The sequence below is a fragment of the Melopsittacus undulatus genome, chromosome 12 (assembly GCF_012275295.1).
Source record: "Melopsittacus undulatus isolate bMelUnd1 chromosome 12, bMelUnd1.mat.Z, whole genome shotgun sequence".
Classification (NCBI taxonomy): domain Eukaryota; kingdom Metazoa; phylum Chordata; class Aves; order Psittaciformes; family Psittaculidae; genus Melopsittacus; species Melopsittacus undulatus.
In genome coordinates, this window is record NC_047538.1 from 5169197 (window position 1) to 5188697 (window position 19501).

General features: G+C 38.8%; 1 protein-coding gene across 2 annotated transcripts in view; it reads right to left on the reverse strand.

Moving 5' to 3' along the window:
* The window catches only part of KIF1B (kinesin family member 1B), a 93438-nt gene that overhangs the window by 55015 nt on the left and 18922 nt on the right, over positions 1-19501 (reverse strand). The window contains exons 3-14 of one of the 2 annotated variants that reach the window (XM_031044266.2): positions 16395-16471; positions 13975-14154; positions 11910-11975; positions 10016-10194; positions 9142-9253; positions 8069-8146; positions 7760-7825; positions 5665-5740; positions 5312-5390; positions 4618-4760; positions 3429-3470; positions 871-1004 (exon numbers count right to left, since the gene is read on the reverse strand). In XM_031044266.2, coding sequence (XP_030900126.1) covers positions 871-1004; positions 3429-3470; positions 4618-4760; positions 5312-5390; positions 5665-5740; positions 7760-7825; positions 8069-8146; positions 9142-9253; positions 10016-10194; positions 11910-11975; positions 13975-14154; positions 16395-16471 — 1232 coding nt within the window. The remainder of the gene's footprint in view (positions 1-870; positions 1005-3428; positions 3471-4617; positions 4761-5311; positions 5391-5664; positions 5741-7759; positions 7826-8068; positions 8147-9141; positions 9254-10015; positions 10195-11909; positions 11976-13974; positions 14155-16394; positions 16472-19501) is intronic. The other variant, XM_031044267.2, reaches the window with a different exon arrangement.

A 19501-nucleotide genomic window follows, 5' to 3' on the forward strand; every position in this document is an offset into this window, starting at 1 on the left:
AGCTCTCCCCACTCATCCACCCATGGAGATTTGGGGGGGAAGCTTTCATAAAAATCAAGAAATACTCCACTGTAATGCACTTTTGATGCGGTTCAATTCTATGCAGAACTGGGACAAGGCTGCTATTGTCTGGGTACAGCATGCTATTCTGTGTGCTTCACATTTTAATCTGTGGGGGCTGGGTGAACACAACAGTGGCAGGATTATTCTTCCTTGTTCCTTTCAACTTGGGGGTAATTTGGTTTTCTGAAAGCTGAGTGCATTTGCTAGGCAGACTTTGTCCACACTAGTGCTGACCAGGCCTCCTGAAGTCTATACTTATGATATTTTCCATAATTACCACAGCATCAGAGGACTTGTAAACACAAATCAAGACTTTCATTTATAATTTACTTGTAGCTCCAGACTACAATTAAACTTCAGTAATTCTAACAAGGAAGGCTGTGCGTGAACCCAGCTTCTAGCCCACCACAGTTAAGTTCCCTTTTAAAGGTGCAAGTGGGTTTCAGACAGCTTCCTACAGGAACAGTAGCATACTCAGTATATTTATGAAGGAAAGTTCCCCAGGTTCACTGCTATTTAGCCATGGACAAGAGCTAATGGGTAAAAACTTAAACAGGGGAAGTTTAGATTGGATACAAGGAAGAAATTCTTTACTGTTAGGGTGGTGAGGCCCTGGAATGGGTTGCCCAGGGAAGCTGTAAATGCTCCATCTCTGATGGTGTTCAAGGCCAGGTTGGACAGAGCCTTGGGTGACACAGTTTAGTGTGAGGTATCCCTGTCCATGGCAGGAGGGTTGGAACAGGATGATCTTAGGGTCCTTTCCAATCCTAACTATTCTATGTTTCTATGATCTACAGCAATACCTACCTTCAAACGTTCAATTGCCTCTTCTCCTCCAGGTGTTGACATGATTCTTTCCTGTATACTGGATACAGATGTTATGCCCACCTGACTACTGAGAGAGCAGGAGGATGGAGATGCAGTGAGAGACCCCATGGAGGCTGTGGAAAAATTGCCAGGACGTTGATTCTCGGAGGCTAGCAAGTATCTATGTTTATTGTTCTGAAAATCTTTCAAATCTGGGAGAAAGACACACAGACAGAGGGAAGGCAGGAAGATGGGGAACAGGAAAATAGGAAGAAGGAAGGAAGAGGAAAAAGGAAAGGAAGGAAACACCAGTGTAAGAGGAAAGCATCTAAGCAGCAACAAGTTTTGTAATTTTTAGATGGCAGTTCTGAAACAAATCTTTTAATATTAGTATCCATACTATATGGGTAGCTCAGTTCAAACCCTGAGGATTACCAGTAAGGACTTCATCATAGACCATTTTGATCAAAAAAAGCTTGAAAAAAAGTAATTTACATACTTGTCAAAAAATAAACCATCATATTCCCAACTAAACACTAAACTGAGCACCACAGAGCTCAGACAGGAGCAGAGGTTCAGGGATATTCTCAACTCAGCAAAACATTCACTTCTGGACTCCTTTAATCTAAAGACATGACTAAGTAAATGCTTGTCACAGGAGTGGTTCTGACCACAAACAGCTACCCCTCCTTTAAGTTCTCACAGGAGTATGTAAATCACCTTCAGTCCATGATGAGGAGAACAGAACACAAGTCCATAACAGCATCATGATGTAACCTCTTAACCCTCCTTATCTGAAAAGGGGAAAGCTAAGACACCTGATCAGTGAAATAGCTGATAAGGTTCTGGTAATTCAGAAGGTGCTTTAAAAGCTTTTTGGTCTTAGTTGATATAAGGGAGGCCTTAAAAATCCCCAAAATTTAGTAAGGCAGCTTTTGTAGCCTGAAAACCTGGAGGTCTGAAAGATGCCTCCTTGAAAGACTGAAAACAAGGAGAAGGTGAATGACTGATTTAAGAACAAGCATCCAAAGGCAACTTATTTTAATCAAACTTGGTTTGTCAGCTATGTCTGTAAACCATATCCTCAGAATAACCACACACACCCTCAAAAACATCTTCTAACTTGGAAATATCAGACAACTGAACAGCTCAGTTTTAACAATTTTGATAGTTTTAAATGCTATTAAAAAATCCTTTAAAATAAGTATCCTTAGGATACTCAACAGCTCAAATCAGCTCAAAACAGCTCAAATCAGACCTTGCAAGTTATAAACAAGGGCTTCACACTTACAAAAATGAGATGCTTGCCCAGACATTGCATAGATTTCCATGTCCTCCTACATCTCCTCTACTCTTCCCCTGAACAATTCTGCTATTGTCAGCCTTATGCCCTAGTTCACTCCACATTCAACCTGCTGTTTCAGCCTCATAAAACATGACTGCACCAAGTCAGTTTGAAAACCACCATCTGCAAATACAGGAAGCAGGGGTGGGAGTTTACCAGAAGAAAAGCAGGTTAAGGAAAGGGAATGCCATCGGGATGAGGAAAGCAGGCATGACAGAGCAGGGAGGATGAAGTCTCAAGAGGCCAGACACATGCACCCCTGAAGATAAAGGAAGTGGCACTTGCAAAAGCTTTCAGTTGCTGTGACCATAGGGAACCAAAAAACCCTCAACATCATGCACGCTTCTCCTGGAGGCTGCAGCTTTCACACGGATGACATATGCACACGCTGGAAGCAGCATCAGAATGTAAGACAAGGCCAAGATGAGTCTTTACACCACCAGTAGCTTTAATTCTAGGAAATTTCAGACAGATCTCTTCTAGTTTATACTATCTGAGTGAGGGTGAAGAAAACTGACTGAGTTTAAAAAGTCTACCAACCCCTAACTTACATACATTTCTCCTACAATGGACTAGGTATATTTCCCTTTCCCAGAAGCAACAGTAGAACAGAAATAAAATGCTATTTCCTGTTTTAACCCTATTCAGTTAATCATCTGCAACCAACTATTTGAGCTCAAATAAGTGACTTTCATCAGTATAAGGTGTTCATGCTTTTAAAGAGACCATATAAATAAACAAATCTCCATCTCCAGGAGGAACTGATAACATTTCCTCTTGAAACAGATATATTTATACATCAATAGATATATTTCAAACAAACCCTTCTAGGTGGAAAAGAGATGCTGAGAGGCCAGAAGCTAAGTGTGCAGAAGCTGTTTCAACTAACTTAAGAAAGAGCTCAGAAAATGATTTTCCAGTTCCTATCTAAACTGCTTCCTGTCATGAAAACAGACTGAAGAACTACTTCTCTCCTTTCTATATCTTGCCAGAAAGAAAGCAATGAACATATGTTGTATTTGAAACTCTGCACTTCTGTTTGACTGTCAACTCGATCTAAGAATGCTGGTTAAGCTAGTTTCCATGAACCAGCACTGCATTCCACAGTGAGTGTTCTGTCTGGGATTTCCCCGTGAGAAATGCTGGCATGCAAAGCTCAGTTAAAAGCTGATCCAGAGAAAGCAGGTTAAAACGAGAACCACACAATACACACATTTGCCTCCACTTCCAGAGTATTCATCTCCCATTGGATCAACTGAAAGGAAGCAGGAGGGAAAACACAAGAAGGATCAAAATTGAAGGTTCACTAGGACATAGGAAGGGAAGAAAATACTACTTGATATTTATAGAAACAAAATACAAATTTCAATAACACAGGTATTTTTCCTGTTTTGATTTAGAACCAAAAAACACAGATTATACCAATCACATAACCACTTGCATTTCATTGTCTTCTGGCCCCATTCTCTTGAGAACAAGAAAACAAAAAGGTAAATACATGTTACACATCTTTAAGCAGTCTGTGACTCAGTTAGGACTTTTGCTTCACAGGCAAATAAGCTCTGACAAATCAGAATCCAGTGCAACATTCCCATTTTTTTTAAGTCAAAGAATGTTTTAATCCACTGGAATACATTCTGAGCTTTTATGGGCACTTCCTTCCCTAGGAATTAAACCATTGTTCATATTAGAGAAGAACACAGCAGCCTAAATTTTGGTTTATTTGCTTTGTTTGGAATGAGGACAAGGAAAGAATTCAGGCACAAATGTGTTCTGGTGCTTTAAGAGGTTGCTGGCAAAGCAAACCAGTACAATACTGCTCTGCCAACCTAACTCAAAATCTCTCCCCAAAAGAATTCATTATTTATTCACAAGCAGCTGTTTCATAGCTGGTTATTTTGAGATGACAAATGGTTTGTCACTCAGGACATTGTCTAACAGGAATTAGTCATCGTTTTCTTTTCTGAGAGAGGAGGGTATTGAAGCCAGGTATCAACTAATAACCTTAACCCTTTAAGGAGGAAAAAGATGCTTTCTTTCTCAGTATGAAATTAAGTTTCTACTTTCCTTTTATTGGCAGTCAGACAAAAAGCCCTCCATAATACATCAGGGCAACTCTTGAATGTGTAAGCTCTATTACACAAGATCAGTTCCACAGTAACAGGAAACATAATTTCCATGTTTTTCATTGAGAGTTTGAAGGTGGCCTCTCTACAGACAATCCTAGGATGGACTGTTTAAAGACAGAACATGCTACCATTTCTAAAACCTTGTTCAAATTTAGTATCAGCACCTACATTTAATTCCCCTTGTTTTAAACCCCTTTGACCCACAGGCCCAGCCCTCCCTCCTCTGTAAGACACACCAACCTCAAGATGCTAGTGTCTGTTTAATCCACTTACTGTCAATAATATCTCCCAGCCCTTGGGCACGCAGGAGATCCTTAAGCCTTGTCACCTCCTCCTTCAGCTCACGCACCAGCTTGGCATTGGGATCTTCATTGATAACAGCATTGCATTTAATCTGTTTTGCACGATCTGCATATCTGGAACCAGACCAAACCAGTGAAACCTTACAATGAGAATGTAAGTGCTTATATGTGATGCAGGTATGCAGCAATATAGAAGACATTTAGCTGCAGCTGTATGTCAGAAAAGAATCTTGGATTATATTAAGCCATGCATTTGAATTCATATTTAGTACAGGGTATTTCTCCAGAAAGCCCTACTCAAGACGGATTAACAAGATGTACAATAGACAATACATTTTTCTTTCTCTCTTTCTTTATTCAGTGCTTTGAATCCTCAGCTTGACCAGTGTGCTTAATTTTTAGGGACCAGACTGAAAAGAACATACGAACACAAGAAGATGAGTTTGATTTTTCAAGTTAATAGTAGGCAATAAATGCCTAGCTCCCTGTTCACACAAAAGAGATTAGTTTTCCTCTTTCAGAGTAATTGAATTTTTGTATTGAGTCATCTTCCCTACAGATGTTCCTGAAGCATAATAACCCAGAAGTCTGGGGATAGAACGGGATAGAATGCGGCTATGAGAGCTAACAGCCACTTGTATACATCTCAGGTAAAAAGAAAGTACCTTAAAGTGCTCAAAGTTTCATCGTAGTTTATGTCTGCTGGACTCAAAGCAGCAACCATCGCAGTTCTGGAGTTACCACCTACAACAAACAGGCAAGATTTCAGATGAAACTACAGTATTCACCAACAGTATGTTCAATAAGTTACAGAATTCAACTATAGTCTACATTCTAAGGAACATACCAAAACTCATAGCAAAGAGCTGTAACTTTAACCAAAGGTAGAACTGTATGACTGAGATCTGATTAGCAAAATTATTTAACTTCATACTTGATACAAATATAACTGAGTTAAAAGCAGACAGAAAATGGAATGAGAATTTTTCTCCCTACTGGCACAAGAAATCAGCCATACCCAGATTTTCTCGAAGAAGCCATGTTAGCACAGAATCCCTGTATGGTATAAAGTCTGTCTTCTTCTTTTTTTTACTCTACAAAGTAAAGAACACATTACTGCAAAAACAGACATCAAAAGGAAAATTAAAGACACAAAAAAATCATAGAATAGACATTAAAAGAACCGTGACAGCATCCACATAAGCTATCTAAACAGAGGGATGGCACATCTTCAGTTGTGCAAGCGATTATGAGACAACATGCAACATATTCAGACATCTAACATAATAAGCAGTCCGGAGAATTCCCTTGACATACTACCTTCAGAAAGGTTTGTCTGTGTATGAAGGATACCTTCCTGACATTTGTGTGTTTTAACACCATTCCAAGACAATTTAGGCAATAAATTGTTCAGACGAAGATCCATTTGTCCTTTGCTAGAAAAGTTACAGCTTCCAAGAGCAGTCATAAGTCTATTAACAGGAGATTCCACAGCTACAGAGATACAGGTGCACAAGGCATATGACCTAAGTGTATCTACTTAGATACCCAAGTACTTGATCCCAAAATCACTAGTGACAGATTAGAATTTCTGCACAAGAGAACAGGGCTTTCTCAGCACCTTTGGCAGACTTCCCCAGCTTCTCTATTTGTTCTAAATGAAACAATGATTAACTCCAAAAACTCTATAAAAGAATGTGATGCTTGGGTCATCTGTTTACTTACACGAATAGTTAACAGGTGAGCATCTTGCTTCACGAGATGCCACAAGTTTAATTCTACCCAACATTCAACACAAGATAAGGCTTTGCAATAAAAGGCCTGATTATTATTTGTGTGAAACTCCTCTGAACACTCAAGAGGTACTTAAAATGTGTTAGTCTTGCAATTGTTCTACTGTTCCTTACCAAAGGTGAGTAACCTTACAACAGATGAGTAAAATTACAAAGGGCTCTTAAGCACCAGATGCTAAAGCTGAAAACTAGAATTGACTCATTGCCTACAATCCATCATATGGGGTAAAGAAAAAAGCATGGAGAGTCAAAGTATGAAAGAAAAGACAAAGTTATCCATATGAAAAATAAATATTCCCAAGGTAAATCACCAAGTCAAGAACAGGAATGCAATAAAAGAATATTCCTAAATACATACTTAAATGTGCACTTTTCATTACTTTATCGCCAACCTTAGAACATCTTTAAATTATAGTACTGATAATTTTCAGGCTTCATGACTACAATTTAGAATCACAGGAATTTCTCAAGGATCTGATATAAAAGATCCCTGCTCTTTGATTCCTAAACCGAATAGAATAAAATCTTACACTCGGGCAAAACAAGACAATATTCACTACTACTCAGACCATCATACCTTGCTGGTGCAGTTATCCTAAGTTGAAAGCATTAAAGAAAGAGGAAGAAAATACAAGATGAGCTTCTTAACAGAGCTTTATACAGAATTGCTATGTTAGATTGGATAGTGTTTGCTTTTGTTGAGAAGCCCAATGAATGAGAAGAGTTTTCATAACAGAAAGACAAACCTAAAAAGCACTTAAGTATACTCAACCTGCCCAAGCTGTTGAAAGCTCACTTGGAAAAGAAACGGCAGTTTAGGCTTTTTAAATAGCAGTTGACTATAAAAAAAGACAAAGTATTCTTCTGAACCTCCAACAGTGTGTTCAACACATGTTCACTCAACTCAACACACTGATAAGTCTTGCCATTGAAAAAAAGACAGTGATAATCAACTGTATTGCTAAAATGTTCAGTAACAAACCTGCAGTTAGTTTTCTAAACTTATTCTTTCAAATAAACTGCTCTACAGAACTAAAAGCTCACTACTTGAACATGTCTTCCACACAAACAATAGCTTCTTTTGCAAGGCTTCCTCACAGCTAAATAAACCAATGCTTCACCCTATCAACAAAGTTTCTACCAGCCTGCATGACATTCACAGAATACTATCAACACTATTCACCTACCAAAATACACACAGCTAATGTGGCTCAGAATGCTAAGCCAAGAACACGAATGATTCTGCTGTACACAGTTTTTACTGTCTCAGTTTTACAAGTTTGGAATAGGTTGTTGCACGTAACTAAATGCTGTACTTACCACCTCAGCCAGTGCTGAAATAACTTTGCCCAGAGTTGTGAGAGACTTGTTTATATTTGCTCCTTCCTGGGGAAAGAAAATGCAGTATTATATAGTAATTAGAATTGCTTAACCATGAACCTCTGCAGACTAAACAAGCCAAATGAAATCCATGACCAGAGAGGAGAAAAAGTCTTCAGTTTTGCAATGATTTTTTCCATACTTGTAATAGCAATTGTTTCTTTTCTTCATCATTTGTCAAGTGAAAAGCCCACACGAAGCTTGTACAGCCACTTCGCTTTCTTTCCCCCAACACTGATGGCCCAATACCTTTAATCGGGTTCCTTTGGCACCAGTTGAATCAGCTCGCTCACTCCCAGCTAGATCCACAAGGCTAATCTTGCTGACCTGAGGAGAGAAAGCACATCAACAAAGAGAATTAGCTCTTGGTGAGCTAAAGAACAAAACTTCAAAGAATTCTATAGCATGAGAATAACTCTGTTGTCTAAAGAAACCACTGCATTGTACTTAAAACTACAGTCAAAGTTTTCACAAGCTATTAGCTTGATGCTGTTATCTTATGGATCAAAGGTGTCTGGGATTATACTCTAGTTTAAATATCACTATATCCCTCTACCTATAAAGAGAGAATGAGGTCTTGCATGAACGGAATAGAAAAGAAGTCAAAACTACTACTTGACAGCACAGGAATCTCATAAGAGGAGAAACTTAACGTTTCATCCTGACTCTAAAGACACCAACAATGCACTGGCCTAACCAAACTGACCACATGTCAGTTAATGATAATTTTACAGGATGTGGTATCTTCAATATATCATTTTTTTCAGAGCTGTCCACAATAGTCAGTCCAGAAACATGAACATTACCTGTATTTCAGCTACTTCTACATGCAGCTTCTATTTCACAGTAACGTAAGGCAGGAAAAACTATCCCATACTAAACAGTGTGCCTCCTTTTAACATGCAAATTCCAACAAGTGCCTGAGTCTCACTCATTCCAATTCCTGTGCCCACAGAAAAGAACTAAGGAGGCAAAGATTGCACTGAGAAGCAAAACCACAGAGTTTTCAGAACAAGACTGGAAAATATTAACTTCCTTTATTTCCCATATCCCTCCCCATAGAATCCAGTCCTTAAGGCCATTATTTCCCTACATCTCTATACTCTCATCCTGCATATATTCTTCATTTATATGTTTTTAGAATTAACATTCAAACAAAAACCCCATAAGAAATAAAAAGACCCTGTCAAGACCCACGGCCTTAAACAGAACACCAGAATATCCAATTAATTCTCATTTTATCATCATACTGCCAATAAATATAAGTCACTGCAAGGAAGACTTGTGAAATACAATCAGAAAGCCACTTATTTGCAGCATACCTTCTCTGTGGAAAGATTAGTTTCTGTGTCATGTTTCTTCTGAGTAAAGACAATTGTGAACACAGCATGAGAGCGGCTGCTGGTTTCATTCATGTTGGTAGCTGCCACAGTCCTAAAATATGAACAGACACAGTCATGTTTAGGAAACAGTAGCCTCTGTACTCTAAGTACAACTACCTGCAGGGCTGAAAGCAGCTGGGGAGGAATGAGATCAAGAGGCTGTACAGTTGATGTTCTGCCCTGGTAACCAAGAGAAAGCCACCTTGAAAGTTATTAACAAACCCTGTGTTTTTTCACTCCTGAATTACTCCCATCTTCATCACAGCTATAAGAGAGCTTCCTCAATCTGTGTACTCAGTGATCTACTTTACACTCAAACACACAAGAGAACACAAGCAGTATTACATCAATCTTTCCCACACATTGTTAAATGGAGCCTACAGCTGTCATGAAAACAACTACTAATGAACCAGAACTGAAAGCTAAAATGGCAACTTAAGTCCTGGCCACTTGACTGAATGAAAGAGGAGACAGTGTTCGCATGTGTATTTATACCAATATAGTCATAGAGTACACAACAAAGGCAAAACTAAAAGCCGGTATAATTATCTATGTACCTAATCTCAACCCATTACAAGCTTTAAATATCTATACAGTGATATGCAGCACTGTTTCCCCACACAAATCAATTTCAGCCTTTTAACAGCATTGATTAGTGCACATTTCAGCAGTACTCCTCAGCTTGAGGAGTGTTATAGTCTTCCTGAGCTTCTTCCAGAAGTGCCAATGCATCACAGAAGGTATTTTAGATTTGCTGCTACATGCCATATATCCCAACAGAGATAAAAATATACAGTGTGCTATCATCACTAACCTGGCTTTGTTCCCAGCATCCATGAGGTCAGCAATGTCTGTGTAAGATGTGACTGCTAACTTGGACAGATCTTCCACATATGGTCCAAGCAGAGGATGTTCTCGCACCCGCAAATTGCCTTTGTTCTTCGGGTTCAACAAGTCTCTGACTCTCTCACAGTAAATCTCCATGTAACTCACCTGAAAACAGGAATTTGCATGGACAATTTAGTGTTTCCTAAGGCTTCCTCTGCAAGCAGCCCTGCAGCACTTCAGAGCGCCTCTGGTAGAAACTCCCCCAGTCCATTACAGGAATGCTGTAGGTGAGTGTCTCAGTTCATTTAACAGATTGAGACAATGGCAGAAGTGAAGAAGAGCCACTAGTCTCATGCCCCAGATCTCCAGCACAAGCTGCAGGACTCACATTCATGTACAGATCCCTCAACCATTTCAAAAAGCACTGGTGTTTAATTAAAAATTATGCACTTGAGTTCACAATCATCTTAACAGCCTTAATATGACACAGCAGCAAAACTGTCTTTGTAAAGAGGCAAACAAGACAGATGGTAGGAGGAATCTGCTTACAAGGAATCTCTCTTATGAGCCTCCAAAGCAAACTTAAGAAGGGAAAAAGAACTAATTTCTTTATATGGAGAAGCAACTTTTGATTCTAAGCTATCCCCACATCCTGCTGCATTCCTGAGTCATCAGTATAATCATTCAAACTATGGTAATCTGGAATCTGCACCCTTTGAAATAAATTATAAAGCTTCTTTAATTCTTTAATTTCTATTTTTCTTATGGCACTAGGTTTATCCCAGTCCAACAGGTACTTGGTAGCTGCAGCAGTGAAGATATTAAATATTGAAAGAGACAGGAAGTCATTTACTTTCATTCTGTGGAAAGATTACAGATGCAAACTCAATCACTAAATTTAGGGATTTAGAGATTTAAGATCTCGTTTTGTATAAGTGCAGATAAATGAATTCTATACTCAAAACAGATCACAACACACTATACATTTCCATCACTATTCCTGACTCCCTTTTCTGTTCATTTGTCAGACATTTGTTCTTTCAGATTTCCATTCTGAGACTGTTTCTCTCTCACATGCACAAATCTATGCTTAGAGACATAATCAGAACAAGAAATAAGTAGGAAATAGAAAAAACACAAGGAAAATGTGGGAATCTTCTCATACACAAATCCTAAGCATGATATTCCTATGGTATTCAAGCATTATGTCGTCAAATGTTAATGCAATACAATTAATCTAAATAGACAGATTCAGGGCCACAGAACTAATAATTTTCCAGTTCTGTAATTTAGAAGCAGCAGTGATTGGAGTTCACATTTCTTAATAATAATCACATTTGAATTCTGCCAGCTTTTTGTTCTTCCTTTCTTCATAGCCTGCAACATATTTGCATGTCAAGCCATTAACACTGATTGGAGGTAAAAAAAAACCAGTAAAAGACTGGAAATTGTCTTTCTATGAAGTGGCCACTTTTATTTTTGTCTTCAAGTGGTGCAAGAAGACAAAACCACTTTCTAAATACAACCCAATCCAAGTAAGGATAATTATTAAGAAACCTTATGTACTGACAAACTTCTTATGTATGCACAGCTTAAACAATTTTTCTCTGTAAACCAACCCTACTAACAGATAGCAGGTAAGACAAGTCCTGTTGGGAAATAGGGTATAAATTATGACTGTAACAACTGGCAAGGAAATAAAAAGTCCCAGACAGGTTTTTATTCCATTTGCCTCAAACATGAAACAGAAAAGACACAAAGCTTAAAATAAGATGAAATTAAAAAACCCACAGCATCTTAATCCAACATCAATAATGCAGCACCCACGCTCAGTTTGATGTCCAGCACACAGATACTCTTTGATCCTTCACCATACTCACCTCTACAGAATATGACATTTCCTCATTGCTGTTGTCATTGATTTTCTCAAACAGTTCTTCACACAGCTGGAAAGAGATTAAAGCTGAGTCAGAAATTAGTCTTACTTGAATGGTAACAAGTAACTACTATGACATGTTACTAAATTGGCTTTAGATTGAAAGCAGAGGAAGAGAAAGAACTTGTTACAGCAACCACGTACAGCTTCCCAACGCTACATCACTATCATTCAACCTTATTTTATATAGTAAATAATATTTACTATTATAGTAAATAATCAACAACTGTTTTAGGTTTAACCAAAACTGTTATTCTGTACTATATAACAGAAAAAGCCTTTAACAACTGAAATGGGAAGCACTAATTTTAGAAAGGAATTATTAAAATCCTTAATCCTCTCCTAGTCTCATAAAAACAGGTCTGTTTATTTTGTGTGCTGAGGTTCCAGCATTCAGATTTAAATCAACAGCCAGAAATTACTTCAAAATTTGTCAACAGTATCTTCATATGAAGGATGCTTTAACTATAAGCAATCTACTGCTTCAGGAGTACTTGCCTACAAGTAACTGAACTGAGACACCTAAAATTGTGATAAAGAAAGAAAAGATGAACAGTGGGCAAGCCACAGATACCCATTTGTAGATTGTAAAGCATGGGTACAAAGAGGAATAAGAGTAGGAAGAGGTTTCTGGAACAGATATCTACAAGCCATTGTATGGAAAATAGATTATGAAAAATACAGGCAATTTGGAAAGTACAAACTCTAAAGTATTCAGTCAACACATGGCTGAAGTATTGAAGCTACACACTAGGGACTGGCAGTCAGGGAATTTCTGTCAGCACCTAAGAATTTAATGTCAACAACCTGTATTACTTCCATCATGACTGTGCTGTACCTTCTGTGTATGTGAGAACAGATTCAACAAGGTCTCCCTCAACAGACAGTTCATTTTGTACCTTTATGGGAAGGCTTCCAAGTGAAGTTGGAGGAAAACCATTTTGGTTTAAAACTATAGCAGATAACAGGAGCATTATTCAATCCACAGGAGCATTATTAAGTTAGAGGATTTTTAGGACAATATTTACTTAGTATCTATTTGAAGTTTTGTAAAAACAAATAGGAATACCAAGATTACAACAAAACATTTTAGCATGAAGCTGTTGTCACAGATTTTCAGCTCATTTCACCTGTTACGCTGTACATAAAGACACTGCTTAATAAACCAAAATGGCTAGATGCAAGAATTCTGTTCTTCACCACGTTACCTCTTCCAATGTTATTTTAAGCTAATCATCAGAACACTTGCAACCTATTTCAGGACGTATGCTCATGCTATTAGCAGAGAACAACACTCTGAGTCCTCTATTTCACACCTGTGGCATGGGGCCAATGTCTCCTGCAAACCTGCAGCAGAATGAGGACTCAAGCTGTTCAGCATATTTGTTTATCAAAACTGAAACCCAACGTCAGGTTTCTATTTTGGGAATGGAGGAACACACTATCTTCCAATGAACTTGCTTCACTGTCAGCACCTATATGCTGAGGAAGGCCTGAACAAGTGCCACACAACCAACAGTTATAGGATACTACATTATAAAGTATTTCTTGTGGGGGGGATCTCAAAACGTTTTCATACACTTTTCTTAACCAAGATGTATTATTCAGTTTTTAGCTTTGGTGTGGTTTTTAGCTTGTTTCCACAAAATGTTCCTGGCATGATGATCAGTAATGCTACCTTTTGAATTGCTGCTGAATACAAAGTGTTAAGCGCTGTCCCAACTGAAGTCAGAGAAGGAAACCCAGTGAACCAGACATCTTGATTTGCTAGTTTGCCGGCAAAGTGGAGAAATTGGATGGATGTAAAACATACAGAGTGCATAGTACAAGCTTATAAAGTAACAGAGAGGAAAATTACTTATAATGTTTTTTCCCCAGTAGATTCCATTCGCTTCAGAATAAGCTGTTGTTCTCTGTTAACTGTTATTGCAATGTAAGAACAGTGCACAAGCAAGCATGTGCCTGAACATACTTATAAAGCCAAATCTCCTTTCTGGGTTCTGTTTTACCTGGGGGATTATGCCTGCTTGGCTCTCCTCCTGCTTGCCCATCATTGTGTAAGATTTCCCAGCTCCAGTTTGTCCATAGGCAAAAATGCATACATTGTAGCCCTCAAAGGCATGCAGCAACATCTCCTTCCCAATATCATTGTATACACGGTTCTGAGATGCAAAGCAGGGATCTTCAGGCTGGAAAGACACGAAAAATAGCATAAATACAGTCTTATCCTATCATTCAAGTAACATTTCAAAAAGCAACTGGTTTTTTTTCCCCTACTTTTTCTCTTTGTGGATCAATGCCTTCGGAAAAAGCAAATATACACAAATGTGCACATTTCTGCACACAGCTTTTTCCCAAGGCAGTACCAGCTGGAGAAGGACGACAATGCAGGAGCACTCCATCAATGCTGAGGCAACAATCTGCACAAAGAAACAGACCTCTTGTTTTGTGAGCATTATTGACACTATTGGAAAAGTTTTGAGCAAGATCACTGGCAAATGAGATTCAGGGTGCCTGGGAGGAGGGAGTCGGGGGGAGAAAACCCAGAGTAGAGTTCAGAGAGTCAATACACATGAATAAAGGACTGGGAGCTACAAAAAACCCCACAGTGGCTGGTCTTGACAAGGGCTCTGAAGGGTAGCAAAGGGAAAAGAGAAGAAAGTTGCTTGGGTTTGTTTGGTTGTTGGGCTTTTTCAGGTTGAGTGCAAAGAAACCATTAAAATGACTAAGTTTTTCTTGCAGCTGCCTGATCCCACCATCTAATCCAATGCATTTTTCTATTTACAACCTCACTGGTGACTACAGAATCCCGAAGTATGTCAAACACATTATTTCACATTAGCAAGTAGCTGAACCAGTGAAGGACAATGCATTAGAACACTCTTCTATGGCTAAACTCAACAATAAAACTGAAACATAACATTAAAAAACAAGCTATTTTAAAGCAACTTAGCCCAGTGATAAATGAAATCTCTACTGCAGATGCATCCAGTGATAGAAATCTGTATCATGACAAAGAAAATTATCCCATTCAAACACTCAACTGAAAAGTTTGTTATGTTTTGAAAAGAGGCAATGAAAAGAAATCACAAAAAGATGTCAATAAAAACACTCCTGCCAGATCTCAAGGCAAATACAGAACTTGTTTAAAGCATGAGTGATAAAAATGAATTCTCTATTTTTCAAGTAGTGTGTTTCAGGCACAGTATTCATCAGACACCAATATCCAGTCACTAGAGGAAACCCAAGGTGCAGCTTCAGGCATGATTTAAGACATGAAACACTGACAGAAAGCTGGATTCAGTGCCTATGCCCATTTTCCTGATGTCCTGATAATTTAGGAAAGCCCTTGATAAATATACTTGAAAAAATTACCATACTAATGATTATCTACACAGATGTTTTATGTTGCATGAACCAGAAGAGATAACATAATACTGAAACTTGATTTTGTAGGACTATGTCACAATACTGTGACTATGTTGGCTCTTAATCCAGCATTCACTCTCTTCCTGAAATGCTGGATTTTACTACTATTTTTTCCTGAAATCAGGACAAATTTAGCTGTGCCAACATTCTAATGCTGGCATAAAGATTTTATCAGACCATTTTTCTTTGATGCTGCTTATCTGCTAATTTTCAGGAATTAAGTTCATAATGTTCTAACTGATCCTGTAATCTACTTGCATGGCTGCTCTGGAAGATTCAGTAGAAGAGCTGCATAAATCCAAGTTTTTCGTCATGAAAACAATCTTGTTGGCCACAGATCTGCTCAGAAATATTAAGTCTTATTTGCAGCGTCCATGTTACTAAAATTAGAGAAATTAATTATCCCTTCTTTCTATATCTTTTGAGAAAATAAGGCAGGGGAGGGGTAGATGGCAGAACAACACAGCTCTGCTGTAGAACAATTGCTGGAAGTCAGAGAGACCTCAGCACCAATTCGCAGGAGGGTGGGGCAGAGGAGCTGGATGAGGGTTCATTGCTTTTGCAGCTATCAAAACACAGATCACTACTCTGCCTTTCCCAGAGATGTCAAGGGAATCCAGATCACATCTCACCTTGAGCTGTAAGAACTCAAGCTACTTTCACTTGTCTAAGGGCAAAACTGAACTGACTGTGGTCCACACACATCCTTCAGGAACAGAACATTCTTGGGGAGTATTTGCAGTAACCTTTCAAATATTTACAACCTGTTGTGGAATTTCAGGAGTGCAGCTTTCTGCTCTCCCCCAAACAGGACAAGATCACATACAATAACAAGCTTTTAACCTGAATGAGACAATGCAGAAACATCTGACAAGGATGGCATGATCAGAGGAAAATGTAGTAAATCAAGGCAGTCAACAACCCACCCCCATCCCCATCCCCTCCCCCCCCCCCCGAAAACAACAACATACCCCCATGGTTTTCTTATAAAAGAACTTACCGATGTGTGGGACCAGTAAGAGTAGTCAAAGCTGAAGGACTTTGGTGCTTCCTTAGGATTCTTTGGATTGATAATACCTACACAAAACAAAATGCAAGCTTTTAGCTAAGCTGACATTTAGGATCATGATTAATGAGCTTGCTGAGCCTTAACTTGATCTGCAGATCTTGAGTATTCACAGAATTGCCACGTTTGAAAGTCAAGGGGGAAAATTAAAATCCTAGAAGGAATGGTGCTAACTTTTTACATGGACCTGTAGGGATACGACAAGCAAAAATAGTTCTAAACTGACAAAGGGGAGATTTAGATTAGGTATTAGGAAGAAATTATTCCCTGTGAGGGTGCTCAGAGAAGCCATGGCTGCCCCATCCCTGGCAGTGGTCAAGGCCAGTTTGGACAGGGCTTGGAGCAACCAGCTCTAGCGGAAGGTGTCCCTTCCCATGGAAGGGGTTGAAACTCGATGAGCTTTAAGGTCTCTTCCAACCCAAACCATTCCATAAGCATTCACAGCAGCACAACTCAAGTCTATGATGAAATTAACATGTAAAACAATACACGAGCTCACTGCAGAATTATTTTCTTGAAAAAGCTCAGTATTTTCAGGGCATGGAAGAAGACATTAAAAAGTTGCATCTACAGACATTTCAGGGATTATGTGCATAGTTTACTTCAATGTTCTTTTATATGTACAAAGCCTACAGACAGATTGTTAACAGGACTGATACTAATTGACCAACTGTATTACTCATAAATGTTCTTGCTGTATATAGCCACATAATCCCACGAAGACTCCATACCAATTTGTGTACATTTCCTCTTTGAACTTCGTATAATATACGATGGCCATATGAAATTCACACACACAAAACAAAGCCAGAATGAAAACATTTGTGTATAGTTCCTAAGTTACAGCCTTTGCAAGTCCCATTCACAAAGCTGACCTCCAAAGGCCTTTTCAGCTCTCGCAATCCTTGACTTCTTCTTTCCAAGGAATTTGTACATAAGAATCTAAGAATCTTCATCTGAGTGAACTCAATAAACCATTTGAAAATACCAGAATGAACACGCTTTGTAAAAACCCATTTTCTCTTCATACCAGCACATCTGTAAATTTTATACTCTCTTCCTTTTCTCAGATCCTATTTCTTCAATATATGACCCCCACATGTGCATTCCCCACAATTAATGACAGCCCTTCCAGACACCTTTTAGATTGTTGTTTTAAGTTTTTTTTCTTTCCCAGCAACAAAGCAGCTTCCTATACCCTTGTTGGGGAAGGGGGTAATCCACAATGGATTCAGCTGTCATTTTAAAGGGCATGCACAATCTCTGTAGTTTCTGTATTTCAAGGAGGGTAATTTATAAGCACAGCTCTTGCTGCAGGAGTGAATTTCTACTGCTTTCTTCTTTTCAGTCTTACAGTGCTGGAAATACTTACACATCTATTATTTCCAGCAGTTGTTTTCAACACCATCTGTGTAAGGACAGACTGTAAAAAGACATACTCTGGAGGGTACCAAAATTAGATGACCCACTATAGATTTACACATACTCTTTTGCACCTGAAGCAGCAATCTGACTTCAGGAGTGAAATGATATGTGAAACCAAAAACTACAAAGAAAGAAGCTATACAAACATAGTGACAGTCTTCCTTGGGTTGATTTACATTGTGATACCAGTCATCCTAAACAAAGGAAGCTTATTTCTCACATACTCATGCCAGTTCAGCTATGCTTTGGGAGACTGGGGCTCCTCCCTTTCCTCCTGTGACAAGTACCAGTAATACAACACCCACACCTCTTATTTCAACCATGAACTTGACGTTATGTTTCACCAACATCCCTGAAAATGTGGTTGTGGATTAAATTAAATCACTCCTTTACCAGATGCTGTGTCCCTGAGCAGGGCTGTTGTCCAAGATTACAGTGTAGAGGAAAGATCACCCGATTGCAAATAGCAACAGTTGCTACCCTATTTCTCGTGAGTAACTCTGTTTCACTTGGATGCACCTTGTGCATTCTTGCCTTATGAAAGCTGACAAGCATGCAAAGCCAATGAATATTATGCCTCGCACTGGGTACAGTATCAAATGGCAAAAATGCTTGTGGGTTCGACCAGCAACATGGGCATCAACATATAACAAACTGGTAACCTAAGCAATCATGTATGGCTTTAGGTTCCCTTTAGTAGTTCTGACCAAACAGCAGCACATCTGCAGCACACTCTATTAAACCTGTTCTAAAGTTAGTGAACTAATAACCAACCCCAAAAGACAACTGCCCTGCCCCAAATTTAATTCAGTTCCCTCCTTTCAATGTATTCCAGACTGCTGCAATTACATCACAGCTCTGAAAGGGAAGGAAGAAATAATGCCTTGTAACTGGAAGTTCCTCCCCAAAAAAGCAGCACAAATAAAACCCAACACCTGCATTAGTTCAATGTAACAACCTTTGGGGGTGAACATTACTTTCTTCGACTGTTTTTAGCTGTAAGCTTAAGGGAAAATAGTCTAACCATCAAAAGCAGCAACAAATAGAACCCATTCCTATGTACTAGAACCTATTCCAATATACTGTATTACACAGTCCTAAGCAGATAACACAGAAGTGTATTGCCAGCACCTCTCCTGACAATATAAATTCTGTGGCTTATTCCCAACAGCAAAAGATTTTAACTTGAACTCTTCATGTCTCTTGGGAGGCAAGTCATGGCTAGGGAAGAGAGGAGCAACTACCTGTATTGGTACTTGTTACCTGTATTGGTACATTGTTACCTGTATTGGTACACTGTTACCTGTATTGGTACATTGTATCTGCCACATTGCTCTGGAAATGACAAACTCGCAGCCTGGTAAACTGAGAAGGCAGTCAAGACAACCAGAAGCCTAGTTACAACTTTACTGACCAAGAAACACAATTAAATTACAATCTCAAAACATGCATTGGTTACCCCCAAACATCACATCAGTGCAGTTTTACTTTAAGATGCAGATGCAATCACAAAAGAGAACTTCGAGCTCACTTATTTACCTCATGGCACAATTGATTTGTGCTTAGAAGCACCAGTGAAACATCAAGTATTCATCAGGGGTTTGCTTTCCACTTTT